Source organism: Neurospora tetrasperma (assembly GCF_000213175.1).
Source record: "Neurospora tetrasperma FGSC 2508 unplaced genomic scaffold NEUTE1scaffold_81, whole genome shotgun sequence".
Lineage (NCBI taxonomy): Eukaryota > Fungi > Ascomycota > Sordariomycetes > Sordariales > Sordariaceae > Neurospora > Neurospora tetrasperma.
The window spans coordinates 5,330,644-5,352,603 of NW_009799179.1; the positions used below are offsets into that span (position 1 = coordinate 5,330,644).

General features: G+C 51.2%; 5 protein-coding genes across 5 annotated transcripts in view; 2 read left to right on the forward strand and 3 right to left on the reverse strand.

Annotated features, from left to right (window-relative positions):
- Positions 1-3,144, reverse strand: part of NEUTE1DRAFT_126170 (uncharacterized protein) — a gene marked incomplete at both ends in the record, with an annotated part of 4,340 nt that extends 1,196 nt beyond the window's left edge. Inside the window, 5 exons of the mRNA XM_009858046.1 lie at positions 711-1,823; positions 1,896-2,218; positions 2,275-2,834; positions 2,897-2,969; positions 3,014-3,144. Coding sequence (XP_009856348.1) covers positions 711-1,823; positions 1,896-2,218; positions 2,275-2,834; positions 2,897-2,969; positions 3,014-3,144 — 2,200 coding nt within the window. The remainder of the gene's footprint in view (positions 1-710; positions 1,824-1,895; positions 2,219-2,274; positions 2,835-2,896; positions 2,970-3,013) is intronic.
- A 2,266-nt stretch (positions 3,145-5,410) lies between these two features.
- Positions 5,411-7,726, forward strand: NEUTE1DRAFT_150202 (uncharacterized protein; the record flags this gene model as incomplete). The annotated part of the gene is made up of 3 exons (XM_009858047.1): positions 5,411-5,551; positions 5,670-5,978; positions 6,037-7,726. The coding sequence occupies 3 exons, from the start codon at positions 5,494-5,496 to the stop codon at positions 7,365-7,367; spliced, it is 1,698 nt and encodes a 565-aa protein (XP_009856349.1).
- Positions 7,727-8,849: 1,123 nt separating this feature from the next.
- On the reverse strand, positions 8,850-9,851 carry NEUTE1DRAFT_91322 (uncharacterized protein; the record flags this gene model as incomplete). Its single annotated transcript, XM_009858048.1, has 1 exon — positions 8,850-9,851. One exon carries the CDS (start codon positions 9,849-9,851, stop codon positions 8,850-8,852), a length of 1,002 nt encoding a protein of 333 aa, XP_009856350.1.
- Positions 9,852-10,844: 993 nt separating this feature from the next.
- NEUTE1DRAFT_91324 (uncharacterized protein) lies at positions 10,845-12,572 on the forward strand (the record flags this gene model as incomplete). Its single annotated transcript, XM_009858049.1, has 2 exons — positions 10,845-11,412; positions 11,484-12,572. The coding sequence occupies 2 exons, from the start codon at positions 10,845-10,847 to the stop codon at positions 12,551-12,553; spliced, it is 1,638 nt and encodes a 545-aa protein (XP_009856351.1).
- A 3,304-nt stretch (positions 12,573-15,876) lies between these two features.
- NEUTE1DRAFT_105689 (uncharacterized protein) lies at positions 15,877-19,708 on the reverse strand (the record flags this gene model as incomplete). The annotated part of the gene is made up of 3 exons (XM_009858050.1): positions 15,877-16,007; positions 16,091-19,537; positions 19,603-19,708. 3 exons carry the CDS (start codon positions 19,706-19,708, stop codon positions 15,877-15,879), a joined length of 3,684 nt encoding a protein of 1,227 aa, XP_009856352.1.
- Between the last annotated feature and the right edge of the window lie 2,252 nt (positions 19,709-21,960).

Sequence of the window (21,960 nt, forward strand, 5' to 3'; positions counted from 1 at the left end):
TAGTCTAGAAGTACGATGGGTAGATAAAAGATCGGTGGTGGGCGAGGATAGGTAGGGATGACGTTGTTGATTTTGCGAGAGAGGAGGTAGGAAACCCAGAAGAAGAGCGGTACGGAACGGTGCGTGTGTATGTGTAGAGAGTGGATAAGCGGTTGATGGGTGGTATTCGGTTTGGTTACATACGGCTCCGCAGAACGACAGAGAATGTGTTCGCGGGATGGGATTGACTCATTGTTGAGGACCGAGTTTTGAGGCTAACGCGAAGAAATATTCATCCACATGATTTTGGTACAGTCGAGGAGAGGATATAGTCCTTCATTCAAGATATGTGGTTGTCGTTTGCAATAACCTGTGTGAACATCATGTCTCGCTCAATGTTCGCTGAATGGCAACGTCGACAATTTGAGACCATATATACACCGAGACCCCAAAGCGGTTTGGTTTGAACTTAGGTACCCATCACCTTACCTAGAGGTACCTACTCTTTCCAATCATCAAGTCACAACTTCCTCGCCGCATTTTTAATGCAAGCCTCAATGATATCTACCCATCTCTCGGCGTTACTCCAATCCCTCGCATCGATGCTTTCAACGAGCCCAGGGAACACCGCTATGAAACAATTCAGTTAGCATCAAATCATCTAACAATGCCACGCAGAGAAGGGGACTAAAGAATAGAGAAAAAAAAAAAAAAAAAAGAGTAAGACATACCTCCAGAATACCCAGTCCACAACCCCGGCGCAAACACCACATGCTTGAACCACGGTCTCCCATCTAACCCTTGGCTGAACAAAAAGTTCCTCTCGATATACTTGTACTTGGTGTTAACCTTGCGGATCTGATACCCCAACTTGATCTTCTGGTGCCAGTGATACCACGGGATGTGCTCGCGTGCCTGGCTCCTGAGGTCCTCTGCTTCGGCGTCGAGGCGGGCGGCCTTTTCCGTTAGCTTGTCAACTGCGTCGTGGAGACGCTTGAAAGAGTCCCGGAAGGCCTTTACGGCGGCCTTGGAGGTGCTGGATGTAATGGCAGTGCTGCTGCTGCTGCTGTTGTAGTGATTGCCGCGCAACTCGGAAATGACCTGCTCGGTGAGGGTAGAGATGTCGACCTCCTCCTCCTCCTTGAGTGGGTGGAGCACGGCGTTCAGCTTGTCTTCTACCTGGGTGACGTAGCCGTTTAGCGCCGTAGCGTAGCTCTCGGCGCTGAAAGCGAGCACAGGAGGATGGGCGAGCTCGGCGATAAGGAGGCCGAAGATCTGGGCCATGGTCCGGTGGTAGACGAACCCTGGGTCACCGTACTTCTTCATCCAGTAGAAACTGTCGTAGTTGCTGTGGTAGTGGTAGACCGGGTCGTCTTTGCCAGCGCCGAAACCAACGTCCAGGGAAGGGATGCCGGCGAAGTCCTGGAAGGCGGTAAAATCGCTGCCGCTTCCCATGGTGTCGATCTTCTTGTCCCAATTCTTCTCGAGGATGGAGTGGCCCGGATGGTCGGGGGACTCGACGGCTCCGGTGGCGGAGTAGATGATGCTATTGAGGAGAGGAGCGGCAGAGGCTGAGAAGACCTTACCCCGGACGCCGACGTCGATGTTTAGATAGGCAACATTGGCGGCACTCAACCAGGGAAGATACTCCTCAACCCATTCGGTAGATCCGACAAGACCGTATTCTTCACCATCCCAGCTAGCAAAGACGATAGTACGCAAGGGCTTCCAGCCAAGACGCAAAGCTTCTCCGAAGGAACGGATAACCTCGTTGAGAACTGCAGAGCCGCTATTCGGATCACCAGCACCGCCCGCAATCCAAGCATCGCGGTGGTTGCCGATAACTATGTTACAAGTCAGTATTGGGCTCACGAAGGGTACGTCTCCCGCATGTCCAGGGGGGGAAGATGACTCACCAATCACCTCATCCGGAATCGTACCGTTGATGATGCCGATAACGTTCCACAAAGGAGTAGTAACGTATTCCTGCTCGTTGTATAGGTTCACAACAACGTCATCCGGCGTCGGTCCAATGTTATAATGAACGCCCTTGTGGCCTAGACCAGTCCGAGCAGTCCACCACTTGTTGAAATCCGAAGCCTTGGGACCATGGCCATTGAGGGCCTTGAGAATAGGAAGAGCTTCGGCGTAAGAGAGAGGGATCGAGGGTATGCTGGGAATAGCTCCGTCAACCGGCCCCCGAGGGACACCGGGTTTGGAAGGATAGCCCGGCGTTGTCCTGTTATCAACGTTAGCTCTTTCTTGATATACAACTGCCAAAACACAATGACTTACGGGTCGCCTGGAGCAACACTGAGGAATTGGGTACTTCCCCGCTGGACACTGCTAGGTTGACGAGCCGGTCCTTCGGGGTAAGGAGCGTAGCCGTTCTCTTCAGTCATTTCACCATCTTCACCGGGATCAGTGAAGATGATAACGCCGATCATCCCCAACTCCTGCGCCCTCTTGACCTTGAGCCCACGGAAGATGAGGCCATAACGAGCAATGGCGATCTTCCCAGCAAGGCTGACGTTGGCCTTGAGCAGGTCCTCAAAATCCTGGTACGTGCCGTAGTTGACGTAGACCACGGGTGCGGTGACGTTGCCGGAAGCAGAATAACCGTGGAAGACGGGGACTCTGTCGGGCAAACTTGTGCTCGGATCCTCGTCGAGGATGTCCTCTTCAAGAGTGGCTTCAAAAGAAACCCGCCAGTTGTCCGAGCTGCTGTCGTTCTTCTTGTCATCCTTATTAAGGAGGGCCAGGCGATGGTCGACTGGGTAGTTAATGTAGACCTCGTAGTCGACGATGTGTGACTGGACACCAAATTCTTCCCACTTTTCCTTTGTCCAGAGTGCCTACAAAAGGAATGAGAATGCATGGCTTTTGACTATGATTCTTGAGGGAAACGCTAACATACCTGGGAGTAGTTTTTGCCAGCAAGATGGGGCCCGGCAGTGTAGTATCTCTGCCACTCCTCGGCCTTTTTGCTACTAGGAGTGTCAAGAAGTAGCTGTCGCAAGTGCTTATAGTCTACCTTGCTTCGACCATGACCACAGCCAGGCCACGACGAAGGACGGGGAAGAAAAGTGAAGGAGGCGATGAAGAACAAAAAGAACGAAAAGAGGATGGAAGAAAAGCAAAGGGTAAAGAATCGGCGGGCGACATGGTGGGAATACCGACGCCGAGGAGCAGCCCCAACTTCCACCGTGGCGATGAGGGGGGTATGCTCCGAGGGGGTACCCATGTTGAAGCTTGCTTAAGCTGTATCTATGTTTGAATATCTAGTTCGATGAACACTGCATGTTGAGGGTCAGTAGCTGAAGGAAAGGGTGTTATCGATGGAGGTGGAAGAGTCTTGGCTTGAACATCCAATAGGAAGTAAACCGAGGGTTTCACGGTCCGAGAGCGGGAAACGAGTAGCCCATATCGGGACAACTGGTCGCGTGAGAGGGTGTGAGGGGAAGTGGACGAAGAAATGTTTAAGCGATAGAAGAGGGTGCGATGTCTCACTTACACTTTGTCGAGTGTCCTTGGAGGAGTGGAGATGATGGGGTTTGGCCATGCCACGATGAATACAGATGGAATTTACAGTGACGAGATGAAAAGAAAGGAAGTTGAGCGAGTTCCATCGGAATGAAAACGTCGTCACCAAGTTACCTCCTCACCTAACGTAACCTCACAATCTACTTAACTGTAGTGACAAGTGACTCCCTAGGACTCTCTACCTATCGGCAGGTCTCGCAAGCTAACAAAGTCCGAGTCGCCTGCAGCCACGGGAGGTGCCGCTATATCCGATTGTGATAACGGTGCGCCTACCAATCATTCATAAGAGTTTCCCGAGTCGAATTGAGGTCGGGTTCTTCAATGAATGAGTTATCGACGGTGACATTGGTAACAATTCCTCGACTTTACGGTTGGCGTCATTGCAGGGCTGGACGGCACAATCTTGCCTGGCCAGGCTTCAATACTATCGTAGTAGTGACCCCTCATGGTTTGAGGGTTGAAGTTCCCCGCACGTTCGATGTAAATACAGTACGAAATCACGGTCGTCATTACACTCTAGCACAGTGATTGACCGTTGAATTGCCGTTGGCCAGTGACAGGAGGAGTTGGATTTCCGTTCGTTTTGGCTGACGCCGATCCGCAATCGAAGCCAAAAACGAAACAGAAAAAACACGATCCAAAAATTGGATATTTCCGCCCACTAGGTTTGCACAGTCCGTCTCGTGTATCATCTGATCACTTCATCAAAAGCCATCAAACTGTAAGCCTCGAGGTCTGGTGGCCATGTTGACTTTGGCGCCCTTGACGCGGGAGTCAATAGCCTATGCAGTAAACAAGGCTTGTTGAAGGGCGGGCAAGAGTTCCGTAAGTGCCTGCAGATTTGAGTCACGATGCTGTACTGATGAAAGGCGAAGGTTGTACTGCGTATAGCATATAAGTAAGCCGGCGTTCCAATGGCAGCCAATGACAATTGAGGGTGAACGTCAACCCTGTGATCTTCGAGGCCGACCACGGCTTCGGACACACACCAATACAGAGGGCGGAAAGCCGACGGGTTCCCCGAATGTAATATGTGCGTGTGACTGCTGAGACAGAGAAAGGTGCGATTAATATGCATGCAATATCTCACAACGTCAACAGAGTATGGTGAGTTCTGACACATACTGACATCGATGCTCCAAGAGTCCTCACCGGTCGAGTCACAGCCGAACTACAGCTCACCGCCGTTATCAATTGGATGTACAACGCTTGACAGAAGCAAGAGACCATCCATTGAGGATGATGATAAAACTGGAAGGGGGCTCAGGCAATTCTTTGCCATTCATAAGTTGTGTTCCATGGCTGAAAAGGACAGTCACAGATAAGTGGAATTCCCCAGCCAAAGATTCTTTTGTACCTGCAGTGAACCAATTCCTACAGGAAGCGAATGGTGGACACAATGGAATACGGTGGGCTCCAGGCAGCTTTCTCAATGGCTCGGCAAGGGTCCTTTTAGCGTTCCAAGCACTGCAAAGATAGGCAATGGAACATCGTCCATCCGTACCTCCCGTTAGTTCCGCATAAAGCCGCATGTGACGAACAGCGATCCTTTTTCTCGACACCACCGTCCTACGCCTCTTTTTGGCTGATAACTTTTTTTTTTTTTTTTTTTTTTTTTTCCGGGGTCTAGGATTCGAGTTTCTCTTGCTGCTGCGCTTTCTTCAAATTTTCTAAATACTTTTTTCTTGTATTTTATTTTCTTCTTCCTGATCCGCTTTCTGCCCCTCCTTCATCTGTCATTTCAAGGGCCTCAAAATCTGACAACCTTCACACCGATCCTGCCCTGCCACCTCGTCCAGTCATAGTCGCCACCCCGTATAAGATAGTAGACTCTGGCGCTTCTTCTTCATTGCTTAAGTTATTTGCTTGAGCAATACATTTGCTTCCACTTCAGAATATACTATCCTGGAATTCATTTTTTGCATCCTCAAATCCAGAATTACGAGCTATACAGAGTAGACCATTGCCATCATGGTAACGAAAAACAAAGATGGCCCCAAACTGCCAAAGCAACAGCTGGCAATTCTGGGTAAGTAGCCATCATTACTTTTAGAATCATATTACACTGTTGAAGAGCCCCTTAGTCCCCTCTGCAAGTAGTCATATCTCATCTGAGTGAACACTATGCTAACAATCATCAACCACAGCCATCGCCAGATTCGCTGAACCCTTAGCCGCAACATCCATCTACCCTTACCTCCCCGAGATGATCAAGAGTTTCGGGGTTCCGAAGAACGAGGTGGCGAAATGGGCCGGCTTCACAGGATCCATCTTCTCAGTTGCGCAAAGTATGGCCGCCGTGCCTTGGGGGAGAGCATCCGACCGGTTCGGCCGCAAGCCCATCATTCTCCTCGGTATCACCAGCACCATGATCTGCTTCATCTTATGGGGTCTATCGACTAGTCTCACCATGGCCATCACCGTGCGGTTCATCATGGGAGCTGGAAATGGAAATGGTAAGAAAGAGACCTCGGTATGCTCAAACAAAGGAAACACTAACATATGGGCATTCAGTCGGCATCCTCCGAACGATGGTAGCAGAAATGGTTCCTGAAAAGGAACTCCAACCCAAAGCCTTCTCGCTCATGCCTCTCGTCTGGTCCATCGGCAGCGTCTTTGGTCCCGCCTTTGGCGGTTTCTTCGCCCAGCCCGCCAAGCAATACCCTTCTCTCTTCGGCAACATCGACTTCTTCAAAAAGTACCCCTTTGCGCTCCCCAACATCGTCGCCGGCATCATCTTCTTCATCTCCCTCATGACCGGTCTCCTCTTCCTCCGTGAAACGCTCGAAAGCCGACGCGGCCATCGGGATTGGGGTCTCGCTTTGGGGGAGAAACTCACTCGCCCCTTTAAACGCCGGGGCCCTCACTATCACCACCACCGAAACAATAGACGACACTCTTTTGTCGACGACGGCGCCTCCGCCCCCTTACTCGCCCCATCCTCCCTCTCCACCTCCATAGCCTCCTCCGTGGAAACCGACCCTCCCACCCTCCGCGAAATCTTCACCCCGCAAACCATCATCAACCTAACCTCGTACACCTTTCTCGCCCTCCACTCGGTAACCTTCGACCAAGTCCTGCCCGTCTTCCTCAACTACCCGCGCGTATCCCCGCACGACCGGACCCCATCCAACACGCACCTCCCCTTCAAATTCTCAGGCGGCTTCGGTCTGAGTTCGGACAAGATCGGCACCATCTACACCGTGTACGGCATCGCGTGCGGCGTCGTCCAGTTTTTCTTGTTTCCCTGGTTCTGCGCCCGGTTCGGGGTCTTGCGGTGTTTCCGCGCCGCCACCCTCCTTTTCCCCATCGTCTACCTGTTGACGCCGTACACGGCGCTGATCGAAGACACACACACGCGCTACGCCGTCTTCCTCACCCTCATCTTGGTCAAGGGCGTCGCTGTCATTATTGGCTTTCCCTGCACGACCATCTTGCTCACCAACTCGGCCTCCTCTTTACGCATTTTGGGAACGTTGAATGGATTCGCGACGACTTTTTCGGGGTTGGGAAGGGCGATTGGTCCCGCTATGGCGGGAGCGATCTTTACGTGGGGAGTGACGGGGAGGGATTATATCATTGCTTCTTGGTGGTTTTTGAGTCTTGTGGCGGCCATCGGAGCGATACCGAGTTGGTGGATTGTGGAGGGGGAGGGGCCATCGAGGAGTTTGCAGACGGATTCTGAGGAGAGTGGTGAAGAGGAGGAAGAGGAGGAGGAAGAAGAGGGAGTGGAGGTGTTGAATGAGGGGAGTACGTTGGTTTCGAACTTTCAGGGATCGAGGGCCGGCTCGGCTGTGGATGGAGGGTACGGGACGATAAAGAAAGATGCGCAGGAGGCGAGATAAATGGTGATGCCTTGAATGAATCATGAGAAAGGGGGTATTGACGAATGGTAAATTGACAACGATGAGTGGAGGACGGGGTTGAGCATTTTCTTGGTTATTGAGCACGGCATGGCGTGGAAGAACCGTTGCTTCTCATGATACCCGTGTGCTATCGATGTTGACCATGGTTAGATTTCAGCTTTATTTTTGGTTGGATGGATCAAGGCGTTGCGGGGGTACCAAAAAGAATTGATTTACTGGTTTTTCATCATTTCAATGAACTTCGAGGGCTGGGCTGTAGCTAGATATGACAATTGTTGGTCCAAAACGTCAGTACTCGTCGATCTCGAATACATCGTCGTCGTAGATGGTAACAACAGATGCAATATTTCGAGAAGTCATGTCACCTATGAGCAAGGATGCCACCTGTCACATCAAACAATTGTGAGAAACATAAGGAAGGTGTTAACGTTTTTGATCATCATCCACCGCTTATACCTATTTGCATCGTGACCTCTTTGGAGCCCAAAGTTGTTAAAGCACTTGGTTTAACAACCACCACCACCATTGTCACCCCAACAGAAGACCTTGCTTCTTCCCAGTTCCAATTCTCGCAGCAATTTTGTTTGTATGATCCACACAGACTTCTGTCTGGTATACAAAAACTCTCAACACATGAAATTCGTCTTCCACTCTCACCATCCTAAGCTCACCGACTTTGTCTGGTGACTGTGTCAACCCTTCTCAAGCCCCTCCTGAGCAATTTATGCTCCTTGACCCCTTCCCCATTTCGAGCACTTTATGCTCCTGAGCAACTTATGCTCGCTTTTCTCGTTTCTTTCTTCTCATCACCAACACTCAAAAGCCTATTCTCCCCTACCTATATGATGCGCACCCTATCTGCACCCCTCTTCCTCCCCCGTCCCAGTTTCCCTTCCTGTAAGTGTAGAACAGTTAGTCCCTGTATGATCAAAGAAAAAAGAAAGGAAAAGTAGGATACATACATGCGCCCCAGATTCCCCTTGACCCCGACCCTGGCATGTAGAAGAGTTAGTAAAGCTGCGGTAAACAGAAGGGCAAAGGCAAGAAGTGAACATACCTGTCGGGCCCTTGGCCCTCAACCTGCCCGGAGGCCAAGCTATCTACAGCTATTCTAGACAAAACCACCAAAGAAAAAACCACGCAAAAACACAACCCACTTCACACTTCTCCTCCCACGGCGTGCATCCGACCCACGGTCAAAGCCGCCTTTGGGATCACGCCTTCCCCTCTTCCAAACTACCCTCCACCACGGCATGAGTCCGGCCCACGGTCAAGCCGCCACAGGGACCACGCCTTTTTCTTTTTTTCTTTTTTTTTTTCTCTTTTTTTTTTTATTGTTCATTTTCTGTAAAAGCAGTCATGTGCTTATACTGCTGCCGCTCCTCCTCCTCCTCACCACCACTTAAAGATCAACCACCAATTTTGTTTCTTGTCTCAACCAAAAGACGATTCATTGTGCCATCAAGAAGACTGACTCAACAGCGCCAGCGCGCTCTGAAAAGCCCTCACCACCTCTGTCAAATGCTTTCTCCTCTGCGCCAGATTCTGTTCCGAAAGGCGCACGTACCGCTCGCGCGTCTGCAGACGCTTGACGGCGCGGTCCGTGTCGTGAGCCGAAGAAGATGAGGCCCACACGTTGAAGTACTGGACCAGCTGCTGGAACTCTTCAAGGAGTTCTTGCTCTTGGGCGTCGGCGGCTGAGAGGGACTCGGTGTAGCGCGTGACGAAGTCGTCCCAGTCAAAGTTGGGTAGAGTGCCTGGAGTGCTGGGCGACGAAAGAGTGTGCGCTGCGAGAATGTTCCGAGGAGTTGGGTTGATGGAGGTTTTGATTGGGTTGAGGGTCTGATAAAGGCTGTGGTTGTGGTTGCCTTGGTTGCTACTGTTTTGGTTGGTGATGGTAATCGGTTCGTTGGTGGGAGTGGTGGTGTTATTGCGCGGCTCAGGAGTCTTGACCTGGGTGCGCTGTGAGTTGTAATTGTTGTTGCTGCCTTGGAAAACTGTGGCAGGGAGGAAGGGGGGAGGAGAGGAGCGGTCTTGTTGATCCTGTTGGAACTGGGTGACTGTCGGCTCTGCGTTATTGCCGTGGTCACTGGGGCTGTTGGCCAGGTCGTCATCGTCGCTGTCCGGGCCGCCGCTTGTGTTGCTGTTGTTGTCCATGATAGGGACGATGGGCGTTGAGCGCACTGGTTGAAGAGGCGAAAGGAGCTGAGGCGACTGAGGCGACTGAGGTGATCGAGGTGATCGAGGTGATTGAGGCGACTGAGGCGACTGAGGCGATCGAGGTGATCGAGGTGATTGAGGCGACCGAGGTGACTGAGGTGACTGGATGTTGTGGTCAAAAGAGTCGTCCCCGCCAAAGTAAGAGCTGCGGTTGTGCTCGCTGCCGGCTGGAGAAGCGGTGCTTAGATCCGAATCAGGCGACTCTGGCCGTTCTTGCCGTATTTGAGGCGGGGTAGATGCCATGTTGTTGGTTTGTAAGGACAAGGGCGGAAGGCGCTGGTAGGCGTGAGTGAAAGGCAGGTTATGCTCTTTCCTTTTGTTGTTGTTTATGAGTTGTCGCAAGTGATGCCGCTTTCACTTTGCTGTTGATTGGATGTTTACTTGTTGTGTCTCTCTCTTCTGGGAGACTGACTGGTAGTTGTTTGTAGACTTGGCCGATATCTTGAGAGTATCTGCTGCCCGATGAGTGCGTTGTTGCCGATTGGATTGTGCTACACTGCAAGTTTTGTGCAAGTGTGTGGGTGTGACAGAGAAGTCGAGGTCTCGTCTTCGTCGCTTCCTTTCTGTGACCTCGCTTGGATGAGAGGACGTTGAGGTTAGGTACCTCTACTTTTGGTGAGACCGGGAGCCGCCGAATGGACGCGGTTGCAGCTGTGGAGGATTCGCTCACAGCGAGTGGAGGGCGCTGGAGCCTCTGGAAGAGGGGCCGAGAGCGATGGGCGGCTGTCGAGCTAGGCAAGAGCGGGAAGTGGGTCGGTACTACGCGCCAATCCGGGGCAGGTAGCAGGGCGTTGACACTTGACCAGATGCGGCGAGGATTGTGACTTGATGCTGTGAAACATGATCCCGGTGAGTGGTCCTCGGATGACGCCCAGGGGCGTGTGTGTGTGTGTGCTGGAGACTGTTTTTGATCTTGTTTATCTCCTTCTTGACACCAACACCGACCGCTTCTCTCTCTTTAGATGATTGGTATTGATCGATATTCATTCGTCTTGTTTCATCGCCGCTCGTCGGTATCGGTATTGCTTTGAGAGTATCTCATCGGGCAGCAAACATCGGCCGTTTCGTCATGTCATCGTCGAGTCTTTGGATGAAGATCTGTTCCATCGATAACCACCAGCATATCAAGTTAGCCCCTCTGTTGCTGACATCCACGAGACAACCCTTTTCCTCTTCGCAATCAAACTCACCACTTTGGATTTCTCGACGAAGCCATCTTTCTTGTTCTTGTTCAAAATGATTTGTTGCAGTCTTTGCGACCGCTCGCATCAGGGAAGGGTGCCTTTTCTCTGCGCTGTTGATGCGCACAATCGGCTTTACCCGTTCCGAGTGCAGAACGCACGAGTCCTAATCGAGAACGAAGAGTTAGAGCGCACCGTCGCAGAGGAGGAAGCAGAAGGACCATCCAGGAAGCCTTACCTGGACCGACTCAAGTCGGAAGTGGCTGCCGCTAATGCTCGAACCGCCGAGATCATGGCGCAGTGTGAGCGCTTGAAGAGACAGACCGAGCAGACCAGGAAGGAGGTCGAGAAGAAGAAGGATGTCCTCGCCCGGAAGAAGTCTGATTTATCGGCCATGTCGACTGGAGTTGCAGCGAGGCGAAACCGCCAGCTGGAGGAAACCCAGGAGTCGATCCGCCGTATTCGGTTCAAATGGGCTGCTTGTGCTGACACCATGGCGTCGACGAGATCGTTTCTGTGCGAGGAGGCTGCCAGACTGTTTGGACTTCGGCAGATTCGCAAGGGTTCTTCGAAACGGTATGAGCTCGGCGGTGTCGAGATTATCGACTTGCATGCTCTAAACAGTGAGTTAGCCCCTTTTCTCCCAATGCCTCCGACAATCAGCTTGACTTACTTTTTTTTTGTGTTTCTGTAGGCCTCTCACCGGAGGTTATCAACACATCCCTGGCCAACATCACTCATTTGGTGATGCTGACCTCACATTATCTCGCCATTCGGCTTCCTTCACAAATCACACTTCCACACCAAGACTACCCGCGACCGACAATTTTATGGCCACAGGCGTCTTATCAATTAGAGGAGCCACCGTTTCCGGCGGCCATGTTATCTGGTCAACACCAGCAGTCCGGGTTGGAGGGACCGCCGATCGATGTTGAGAAAACCAGATCTTTCCCCCACCGTCCCCGTCCGCTCTGGATCGAAAAGCCGCTGCCAGCTCTAGTCAAGGAAGACCCTCAGACGGCCGGAATGTTTATTGAAGCCGTCTGCTTGCTGGCCCACAATATCGCCTGGGCCTGTTGCACGCAAGGTCTCCCGTTTGGTTTTGATTCGCGGGATACCTACGATGAGCTGTGCAACATGGGCCACAATCTATATCGGTTGTTGATTGGCGATAATCTCCATCGGCGCTCGGTTGATCCGAACATGTTTCCGAAAAGTCCAAGCCCCAGTGGTCAAGGTAATGAGACGACACCGTCTGAAGAGAGTACGACGGCGAACAACAACCCGAGGTTGGTTATAGATCGCTGGTCTCATGGGACTATCCACAACTTCCTCGAGAGTTTGGAAGGGAAGGAGTGGTTGGACAGGTGCAGACTCCCCAGTCCGCACCGGATGTCGGATCGGTTGAAGAAGAAGTTGATTAACGAGGCGCCGATGTTGGAGTGGGAGAAGATCGAGGGTGACGAGCTGGACGATGCTTTCGAACATGACGACGGTCGTCTTGGAGTTTTGGTTAAGCGCCGTCGTCGAAGAGAAGAGATTGGTGATAGAGAAGGACGGGTGAACGGTGATTTCGGGGTTGAATCTGTTGCGACTGTTGTTAATGCCGGTGGCTTGTCGGGAGCCGTTGCCAGAGAAAGAGGAATTGGTTCGAGTGGTAATGCGGCTGGCTCAACCGACGCTGCTGCTGCTGTTGCTGGAACGAGTACTAGTAGTGCCAATACTAGAGGGACGAGTGGCTGGACGAAGCTCAAGAGTAGATAGAAGTTGAAGAGCTTTGTCGCGATGCCGCCATGGATGGTTGAATGTCCGTTATTCGTTACCTGGTTCCTGATTTTGAATTGGATTTGATTTGGTTTGTTTGGTTCATTTGCAGCAGCAAATGTTCGGCTTTCTGTTGCAGACATACCCAAGTCAGTAAACAATCCCAGATAGAGCGACAGAAGGAGAGATCAGGTGGTACATACATTGACAGTCTGTTGAGTGTTGCTGATTTTACAACCTGGACAGGCCAACTCAACATAAAACAACACGAATCTGTACAAACCGTTAGCCATTTGCTTCCTTCATCATCAGTGATCATGTGTTTGTTGATGCCATGGAACTTACTTTTTTCTTCGGTGTTTCAAGCTTTGCTCTTGAATGCGATTTTTGCACCCACAATGGATGGCCCAACTCAACATATTTTTCTATTGGTTTGAGTTCAGTTTGCATTATTCGGACCATCCTTTTCCCTTCTTTGGGGAGCCCCTTTTTTGGGGGTATCGATCTCGACAACAATGGGAATCCTCGACAACGTGAATGAGTGATTTGAGCAAGTTGGTTTGGTTCGGTTCGATATATGGTTTTGTTTCCATCGAAACCTGTTACATTCATCGTTAGCTTATCTGATATTCGAGCTGCACGAGAGGAGGAAAGAGACAAAAAAAGGGGGGGCAACTTACCCGAAGCTGTCGAATCGCTGGTGTTGATGGTCCAACTCAACATGTTTTTGGTTTTTGTTTTTTTTGTTTTGGTTTTTGGTTCTGTCGTCAATGTTAGCCATGCCGCTCGCCCGTCAAATCAAGAAAGTGGCGAGATAAGTGAGGACTTACTGCAATCTATCGTTGAGTTTGCTTTGGACCATCTGGTTTTTCTCCTTTCTTTGAGGAGTCCCCTTTTTTAGGGTACCGATCTCAACTGCTTGTGGGAGTGCTCGACGTGATTGATTTGGTTTGAGCGTGTTCAATTTGATTTTGTTTCACCGAGTCCTGTCATCTTTGTTAGTTATGTGTCAAACAGCAGAAGGAAGGGAGATAGATGGGAGAGAGGATTCTTACCCGAAGCTGTTGAATCGCAGGTGTTAATCTATGCCACGAGGTTTGCTTTGCTTCTGGTCGACAAGTTGTGATTGGTGTCGACCAAGCCATGCAAAGCTTTGCTGCCGGTCGTTTCAAGTGTAGGTTTTGGCTTTTGACCAGGCATGCAAAGAGGGGAATCGTCATGTCCCGACAATGTGAGTTTGAAGAAAGTTGTTCACGGTTTGAAGTTGTAAGTTGAGACATGGTTGATTCGGGTTTTCGTTCGGACTGCTTGCTCCTTTCTTGATCTAAACGGAGCTTTGAGATTTTGGTTGATCGTTTGCAGTCCTGAACATGCCACATGTTTGGACATCCTGAGTTTGAAAGTTTGAGGACGTCGCTGATGTCGAGACGATCTGAAGATTGATTTGAGTCTTGACATGTTGGTTTCTTTTGCTCGGGTCTGCTGTCACTGCTTTTTTTTTTTTTTGTGTATGTGTTTGAAGATTCGAAGATTGAAGGGTTGGTTGGTGCAGACCCAAACTTGTCACATTGGTGAACATCCATAATTGATTGAGGACGTTCTTGTTGATGTCTCGACAAGGTAAATCGTTGATGTCTTGACATGTTGATTTTGTTTCGTCAGCTGCTTCCTGTTTGAGTGAAGAAAGTGATGAAGCGGAGCTGAACTGGTCACACGTTGTTTCTTTTTGAGTTCTCGGGCTACTATGAGAGAGATGTAGCGCTGTTGAACTGGCCACAATCAATGGTTGGACATCCGAGAGTGAGAGAAAAGATGCTCGAATGAAGTGTTGCAATTTTTGTTTTGGTTTCATTTTTTTATTTTTTTCCGTGCCTTGGAGAAGAAAGAAGATTGGCGGCACTTGGTCATATGCTGTCAACATGCTTGAGTGATTGCACATTGATGGTCGCTATGATCTGGTCGAAACAGCACTGAGTGTCAAGATGCTGGTCTTCGACATGATCGTTTCGTCGGTATGCCTTGGTGAGAAAGAAAGCCGTCGGCAAACTGACGTGGTACTTGTACAGTTGTTGTCAGGTGATGGTCGTACATATACTCGCACATTTTTTGGTGATTGTTTTCCCTTTTCAATTTTTTTGTCTTGTTTGGTGTTTTCTGATTGATAGATGTCAAAAGATGAGTTGCCATGTAAGTATGCTGTCAGTCTCAAATCACTGCTGCTGTTTCGCCTTTCGAGAGTGATAAAGTTGCTGCAATGAAATCCGGAAGATGTGGATAAGTCTGGTAAGAAGATGATGTTGACAGTAATCGTGACAAGAAATCGCAGAAGACATACTTAGGCCTGAAGCTGGTAAAAGATGATCTGAAAACGACGAATGACTCGAACAGAAAAAGAACAGATAATCTGACAGAACGTTGTCGATTCGCCTTGCGAATGTGAGCGTGACTGACTCGGTAACGACGACGTTGAGGGTCGTGTTGCTGGTAGGACAGAAGGCAAGTGTGACTAGCTTGCCAACATAAGTTGTCGATCCGCAAACACGTAATGTCTCCGACTATAGGCGCCGAGAGATCAATGAGAAAATGCTTCCGATTATAGGCACCGGAGCTGATATCAGGTTGCTTTATTGCCAAGCGTGACTTCTTGGTTGCAACATATCGAGAGACAGAAAACTGTACTCCCTATTTCTGGCCATCCCACCCACCCTTACCAGAAACCTGATATAGAAAGATTCGCAGCACCTGTTCCCGAATGCGGCCTTTCGGTGGCGACTGTGCGAAGGAACTCTGTAGCCGAATGTACTCAGTGTGACCGCTGATGTCGACAATACGAGAGTGAGAAATGGGTAGTTGACTGATGATCATGAGAGGACAGGAATGACCAGCCTGTCATCATTTCACATACAACCAAACTCCCTGGTTCTGGCCAACCCGCCCACCCATGCCTGGAACCTCGTATTTAAAGTCGAGCCCGCTGGTGAGAGAAGTGTGTGTCATCGATGTAGAAGATTGTCGGAAAAGGGAAGAAAAAGGTGACAGTTCTGATGGAAAGGCGAAAAAAGATCCCGATAGACAACACACTCTCAAACCGAACGAACAAGACTGACAACAACCGAACACAGATCAAGGAATTCTAACAAGCTGGGAAGTTTTGCTTCGCGCCCCGCAAAACGACCCAGGTTCTCTGAGCTCCTACCCATACCCGCCTCATGCTCGAGAGAACAACGACAAGCTGGACTTATGTACGAACTTGAGTGGCGCCCGCCCGGGACCACCCATGCCGTTTATGCCATATGCTTATGTGTCGCCTTGTGATCCTTGTCTTAATTGCCGGTGTTGCTGTTTGAAGGAAGGTTGCGACGCCTTCTTGGTAGTTTTGCGAGGGGCCTGCGCCGAATGACCTCCTCATCGGCCCTCTGAGGGCCCTCCTCGTCCTCGCTGACCATGCCCAAAGCTCCAGTTCAAGGTCAGTGAAATCCCTCTCGGCGTCCTGCTCCTCGCCAGGCGAGTCGCTGACAGCCGGAGGAATAATCTCACCGGCAGGGGGAGTTGCCGTGGTTGAAGGAGTGACCGGTGCCGTCGCCATCGCTCTGCTCGCCCGCGACCTGGGCATGGCAATCCTGCGCTGGCTGATCGGAATCCTAACCTCCTCGTCGGAGCTCTCGATCGAGCAATCAGAGTCTTCCTCATGCTCGGTGTAGATGTCCGCCCCTTCGGTTTGCCGCATTATGTCCACCTGCAAACTCGCCGAGGCAACATCCGCCTGGGTGAGCCTCTGACCAACCAGGTAGGCCTGGTGCATCCTATCCATCTCATTCGTGGTCCATGCCGCGTCATGCACCCGGAAATTGGGATCATCCGGGGTGGTATGATCAGGCCTGAAGTCCTCTCCAAAGATGTTGGAGGGCGAGGCCTGGTTGGAGCCTGACGCAGCAGCGGGAAGAATTGGCTGGAATGTCGAGACCGAGGTGAAGACCGGTGCACCGACAGGGAGAGTTGGCTGGAACATCGCATTGGTGAAGTCCAATCCAGTAGAGCGAGGAGGAGTGGGCGACCGGTTGGGGGGAGTCGGCGCCGAGCAAACCGGAGGAGGGCTCCCGAAGAGCGAATAGTCCCACGACCGAATGGAAGTAGGCGTGCCCGGTGGTGACAAAACAAGAGAGCCGTTGCTTGCTCCATCGTCAACGTCAGGGGTGAACGTTGGCGAGCCCAACTCCTGCGTCTGATCTACCTCGGCCGGGTGCTCCAGGGGCTCAGGGTACTCCAAGTCTGATTGCTGGGGAAGATCGGGATACTCTGATTGCCAGTTGTTCTCTTCCGCATCGTGTTCGAGGACATAGTTCTGGAGCACCTGGAGCTGAGCCCACGCCTCAGGCTCGCACACCTCAACGCCTGGGTACTCGTCGGTAGCCGGGGCTGACTGAGAAACCTCCTGTTCAGGTTGCTGTTGAGCAACATCCTGCTCTGATGGTTGCTCAACCGCCGGCGCGATACCCTGAGTTACTGCCACATCAAGCGGCGTGTCGACGTACCGGAGATCTGGATGAACCGAGTTGATGTCGAACTCGGGAAGAATATCAGCAACCACCGGCCTCTGCTCGGACGTGACAGGAGAAGCTCGGTTGTCAACAGCCTGAGAAGCTGGAGTAACCAATCCCATGCCAGACTCTGCGGTAACGGAAACCGGACTAGGCTGAAGAGCCATTGGCGAGACCACATTGTCGAACATGTTGTCGAGATTGGGATCCACCAACATGTTGAAGTCAATCGTGTCGGAGACCAGGACGCGATCGGAAGTAGCTGCGGTCGGCTGCTCAACAATGTTCCAGGGTTGCTGCTGTTGGCCGGGGGTGAGCGCAGGGGGAGCCGGATAATCGAAGTGACCCTCCATAGTGGTATCGGTCTGGATGAAGTTCAAAGGCGATGTCATTTCGACCATGGGATACTCAGAAAACGTCGTGACCATGTCTGAATGGGGAACATCAACCATGTCGTGCTCAACAATTTGAGGCTGGATCAAAGAGGGCATCGTGAACTCAAAGTTGAAGTCGGTCTGACCTTCAGGAAACACCGAGGGAAGTTGCCAGATTGGTTGCTGAGAGCCGAGCGGGACAAGTTGAACAGCTTGCCCACCAAAAACGATAGTCTCAGGAGATTGCTGTGGCGGAAACAACTCCATGTCCGACGAGACTACGGGCGACTCTTCGTGCATCCAATCTTGGTGGCTGTCATCGCCGTCTTGCATCTGCTGGTCGTCGGATAGACCAGCGTTAACCGTAGTCGCAACTTCGATGTCCGTCATGGCCAGATCACGGTCCGGAGACACTTCACTGTGAGCCACTCCGTTGGACACAGGTCCTGCAAGAGACAAGACAGATGAATCCTCACCCATTTCCACATCATCGTCCGAAGGACGGGCTGATACCGGCTCCATCAAGACGGAGTCTTCCACCGAATCAACGACAGAAGGAACGAGGTCATCAGCGGGTGATGCGAGGGTTGCAAGAACGGGAACCTGGAGAGGCGACTGAACGCCATTTCCAACAGTCTTCTGTTCGTCTACAGATGTAGATACAGCAACAGAAGGGGAAATTCGCAAGACCTCAATACGAAGTCTAAGATCCTCGATCTCCTGCTCGGACACGGTGTTCCGCTCGCTCAGCTGCAGTTGGGATACCACAGAGGGCGGAACAGAAGAGACCGTGACAATCTCCCGAATAGGCTTCTCCGCCAGGATAGGCTTGGGAGCGAGCTTGTCGGGCATGCTGGAAATACCACTGCCAACAACTTGATCCTCAACAATGGTCCTAGAAACCAAGACTGGGGAGGGCGGTGTGATGACAATCTCCGGGGGGGTGAGCTTCATCTCCGCGTGGATCGGCTCCGGAGCGACAGTTGGTTCCGTGATGACAACCGGTTCAGAAATGGGTGCTTCAGCCACAGCTGCCGGCCTCGACACTGCCACCGCCATGAGAGATTCAGGAACCATCTCCTCATAGACAGAGTCCGATTGAAATAAATCATAACGGGGGGCCGGGACGTGGCGGCGAGACTTGGACAGCTTCTTCAGCACGCGCTCGTAGCGGGTGCTCCGTACGGGCATCGGCTGAGGAGCATGCTGCGTGTCGGCCTCGGGCAGTTGTGGCTGGTTAGGCGCCGTCGAACCTGGCGCGGCCTCTTCAACGATCGTCGGGGAGCTCGTTGCCTGACGGGCCTTGAACTGCTCGACTGAGATGCCCATTTCGCGCGCGGTCTTCTCCATTAGCAGTTCCAGACCCTTGACCCGTTCTGGAATGGACGGACGAGGAGGGGCAGGACTGGCGTGGACGACATCGAAAGCAGAGACGGCCGTGGTCGACTTGGCGACTTGGGTGTGCTCAGCCTGTTCCGGAATAACAGGGCTGGCAATTGGGCGGGCTACGTCTTCTCTGGTGCTGCGGTTCACGAGATGACCATCATCAAGATTCTCAGAACCCTGCCAGCCCTCGCGCTGGCAAAGAAGGTACTGAGGAACAGCCTGATGTTCCACGGTCATCTCGGACTGATCAACAGTCTGGTTGTCGGGCGCAATGAAAGGTGTCGGGGTGGGCGGAGGAACATATCGAGGAATGATAACAAGAAGGTACCACTTCTCCAAGGACAGGTATACCTTTCCGGTGCGTTGTTGGCGGAGACAAACGGCTTGAGAGAACCGGATAACCCATTGCGAAAACACCTTCCAAGCAGAGACTCCCTTGGAGGCGACAAACCAGACAGTTTCGGCGCAGCGACTGATTCTTCGACAGACCTTGCGATACCTGGGATGCTTCAAGCCGATACGAACCAACTTGGTGACAAGAACCGCAAGAACAAGGCCAGTCGAAACCGAGAGAAACAGCCGAAAGAGGTAGACGAGATCGAGATATTCAAGGAGCCTCTCGACGAGCTTCCAGAAAATCACCTCGGCTTTCTCCCACGCCACGACGGGGTGGGCGATTGCCATGGCTATTTGAGGGAGCATTAGTATCACTGATTGTCTGTCCGTTCTAGACTAGAAAACATCGACTTACTGCAGAGAAAAAAGGCACAGAGGCCGAAAGGGAGAGTGACAACGGTGGTGAGGGTGCAAACCCCCAACCACACGAAGGTGAGGAACCAGCTCAGGTGGTCTTCCATCTTGCTGCCACACTCAAAGCGAGGGTGCGATTGTTGCTGCTGTTGCGGTTGTTGTTGCTGCTGATGCTGCTGTGACAAAGGCTTGCTTGAACGATCGCGAATGCTGTATCGACGTTAAAAAACGGATTGTGCATGAGAGAAGAAAAGAGGAAGAGGAGGAAGAGGGAGAGAGGTGGAGGGGTTTTTAAAGTACCATCCACAATACTCTGCGGCCACAGCATTCACTCAAATCGTAGTTGGAAGGTGCGCCAACCTGGTCGATATGCTTGAGGGAGGCCGACTTGGGATGAAATCGCTCCCAGAGCGTCCTCTGGTTGGTCAACCGGTATGGTTGCTCCGTGGTTACTATGGCAAGTGACCGGCGACCTTGAAAATAACGGCAGACCGGTCGAGTGAATGGCTCCTGGTACGTACTTGGCAGGTATTGAAACCTTCAAAATCGTCACCTGGACCCGTCGTCCGAACTTTCAGGTCCGCCTCACTTTTGAGCTGGCACTTCCAGACCGCGGGGTAAGGATCCAGGTTGGCAAGACCTTCACCTTGATCTCACCTTCACTTCCGCTTGATTAGGTGGACTGTTCAGTGGCAGCGAGTCTATTCAGTGAAGAGGAATACCAGAGGTTCAGGTTCAGGTTAGCCATCTACTTACCAGGCATGTTGCAGAATCCTGACAGCCACTTTTACTTCACTTGTGCGCTAATCCGTGCTTCCCTATGTTGGTCCTGATCCCACGGTTTTGCTCCCATCCCCTGGACAGTGTTCTTGGTCTCTACAAAGGAAGGTACCTCTGAGTATGCTTCAAGATAGCCGTATTGTCGTCAAGACCCCGCCAACACTAGGCAGCCCCTCCTGCGTAATACCTATCTGTTTGAGGTAACCGTGTAAGGTATTGAATCTTTCAACAATTCAGGTTATCGCGGGGTCGTCTTCACCTCGAGGTTCTGGCCAGTGCGTATCTACTTTATGGCAGATTATGGACACTCATCCTCCTATCAAGACGTATCGGTTCGGCGAGGACCTTGATGGTCGCTCCGCCTTACTTTTGACTCCTCGGGTCGCTGTTTGTAGTCATATGAGGTGCGGTACTTTGGATACCCCATCGATGGGTCATGCGGTCTTGCATTTCCTACTATCAAGGGTGAAGATAACGAACTGCAAAATGAGATTTGGGTGAGGCCGAGCTCAGACCTTCGAAGTTGGGTGATGGGGAATGTCGGGACTGGTAGAGAATACCTTGAGAACTTCGTGTCCAGAAAGACAGTGGGCGAGTGAGGATATTTTCCATGTACAAATAAATGAATGTCGGTTGATATATCTAGTGTAGGTGGCTGTTTTGGAGCTGAGTGCCAAAATGGTGGGAGATCTCGTCGCTGAACGCAAAAAGCCCAGCCTGTGAAGCATACTCTCTGGTCTTTATACGGGGTTGAAAGGGTGTGTCAGAGCAAAGCATTGGGAACCAGATCAGCTTTATGGATCACAGCGCAAAGGAAGCACGCAGGCTATATGAGGAGCCCATATAGGATGCTATGCGGATCTTCCAGTCAATTGTATCGGTGGCATTATATGTTGCTACGCGCGCAAACAGTATTGCTCCAAGCAATCAGAGGTACACCAAAATGCCTTTGGTCGTGACAGCCTGGCGTGTCACCCTTGACCAAAGGGGTTTTTCCCCCTCGTATAACCATGATTCATCGTGCAAACAAGGAATGGTCATTAGGTATTTTTGATGATACATCATCACAATCAAGAATCCGTTGACTTTTGCTGCCTGCCACTGCGCGGACACTCTCACGTCATCACCCTGGGATTTGTGATGTTGACAGGAAAAATTGTCGATTACACCCATCGCATGCAGTAATAATTGAGAGAATTATTTTGGTAGTACGATGCGTTAGAGTGGTATCTGCGTCGAATGGTGATGATAGCGTGAATTTGCTACACTTGGAGTCCTTTTTTGACACTCCCTTGACACTCGCACTCCACCGTTTGGCTTTTCGTGTTTGCTTGAAACAAAACACTAGAAGTCCACTGGAAATCAAGACTCTACTCTCATGGCCATTCACTTTATGCATAGTCCTCCCTTTACGTCGTCTTTGTTGGACGTTTTGTGCGATGACGTGGTGGAGATGGGGTTCTATCTTGGTGTTCTCGCTACTATCATGACACTCAAATTCAAAGGCCCCAAATCAACGAAGTAAATGCAAAAATAGATCAAAGGCAAGGAGTTAAATTGATAATAAAGAGGTTTCTTG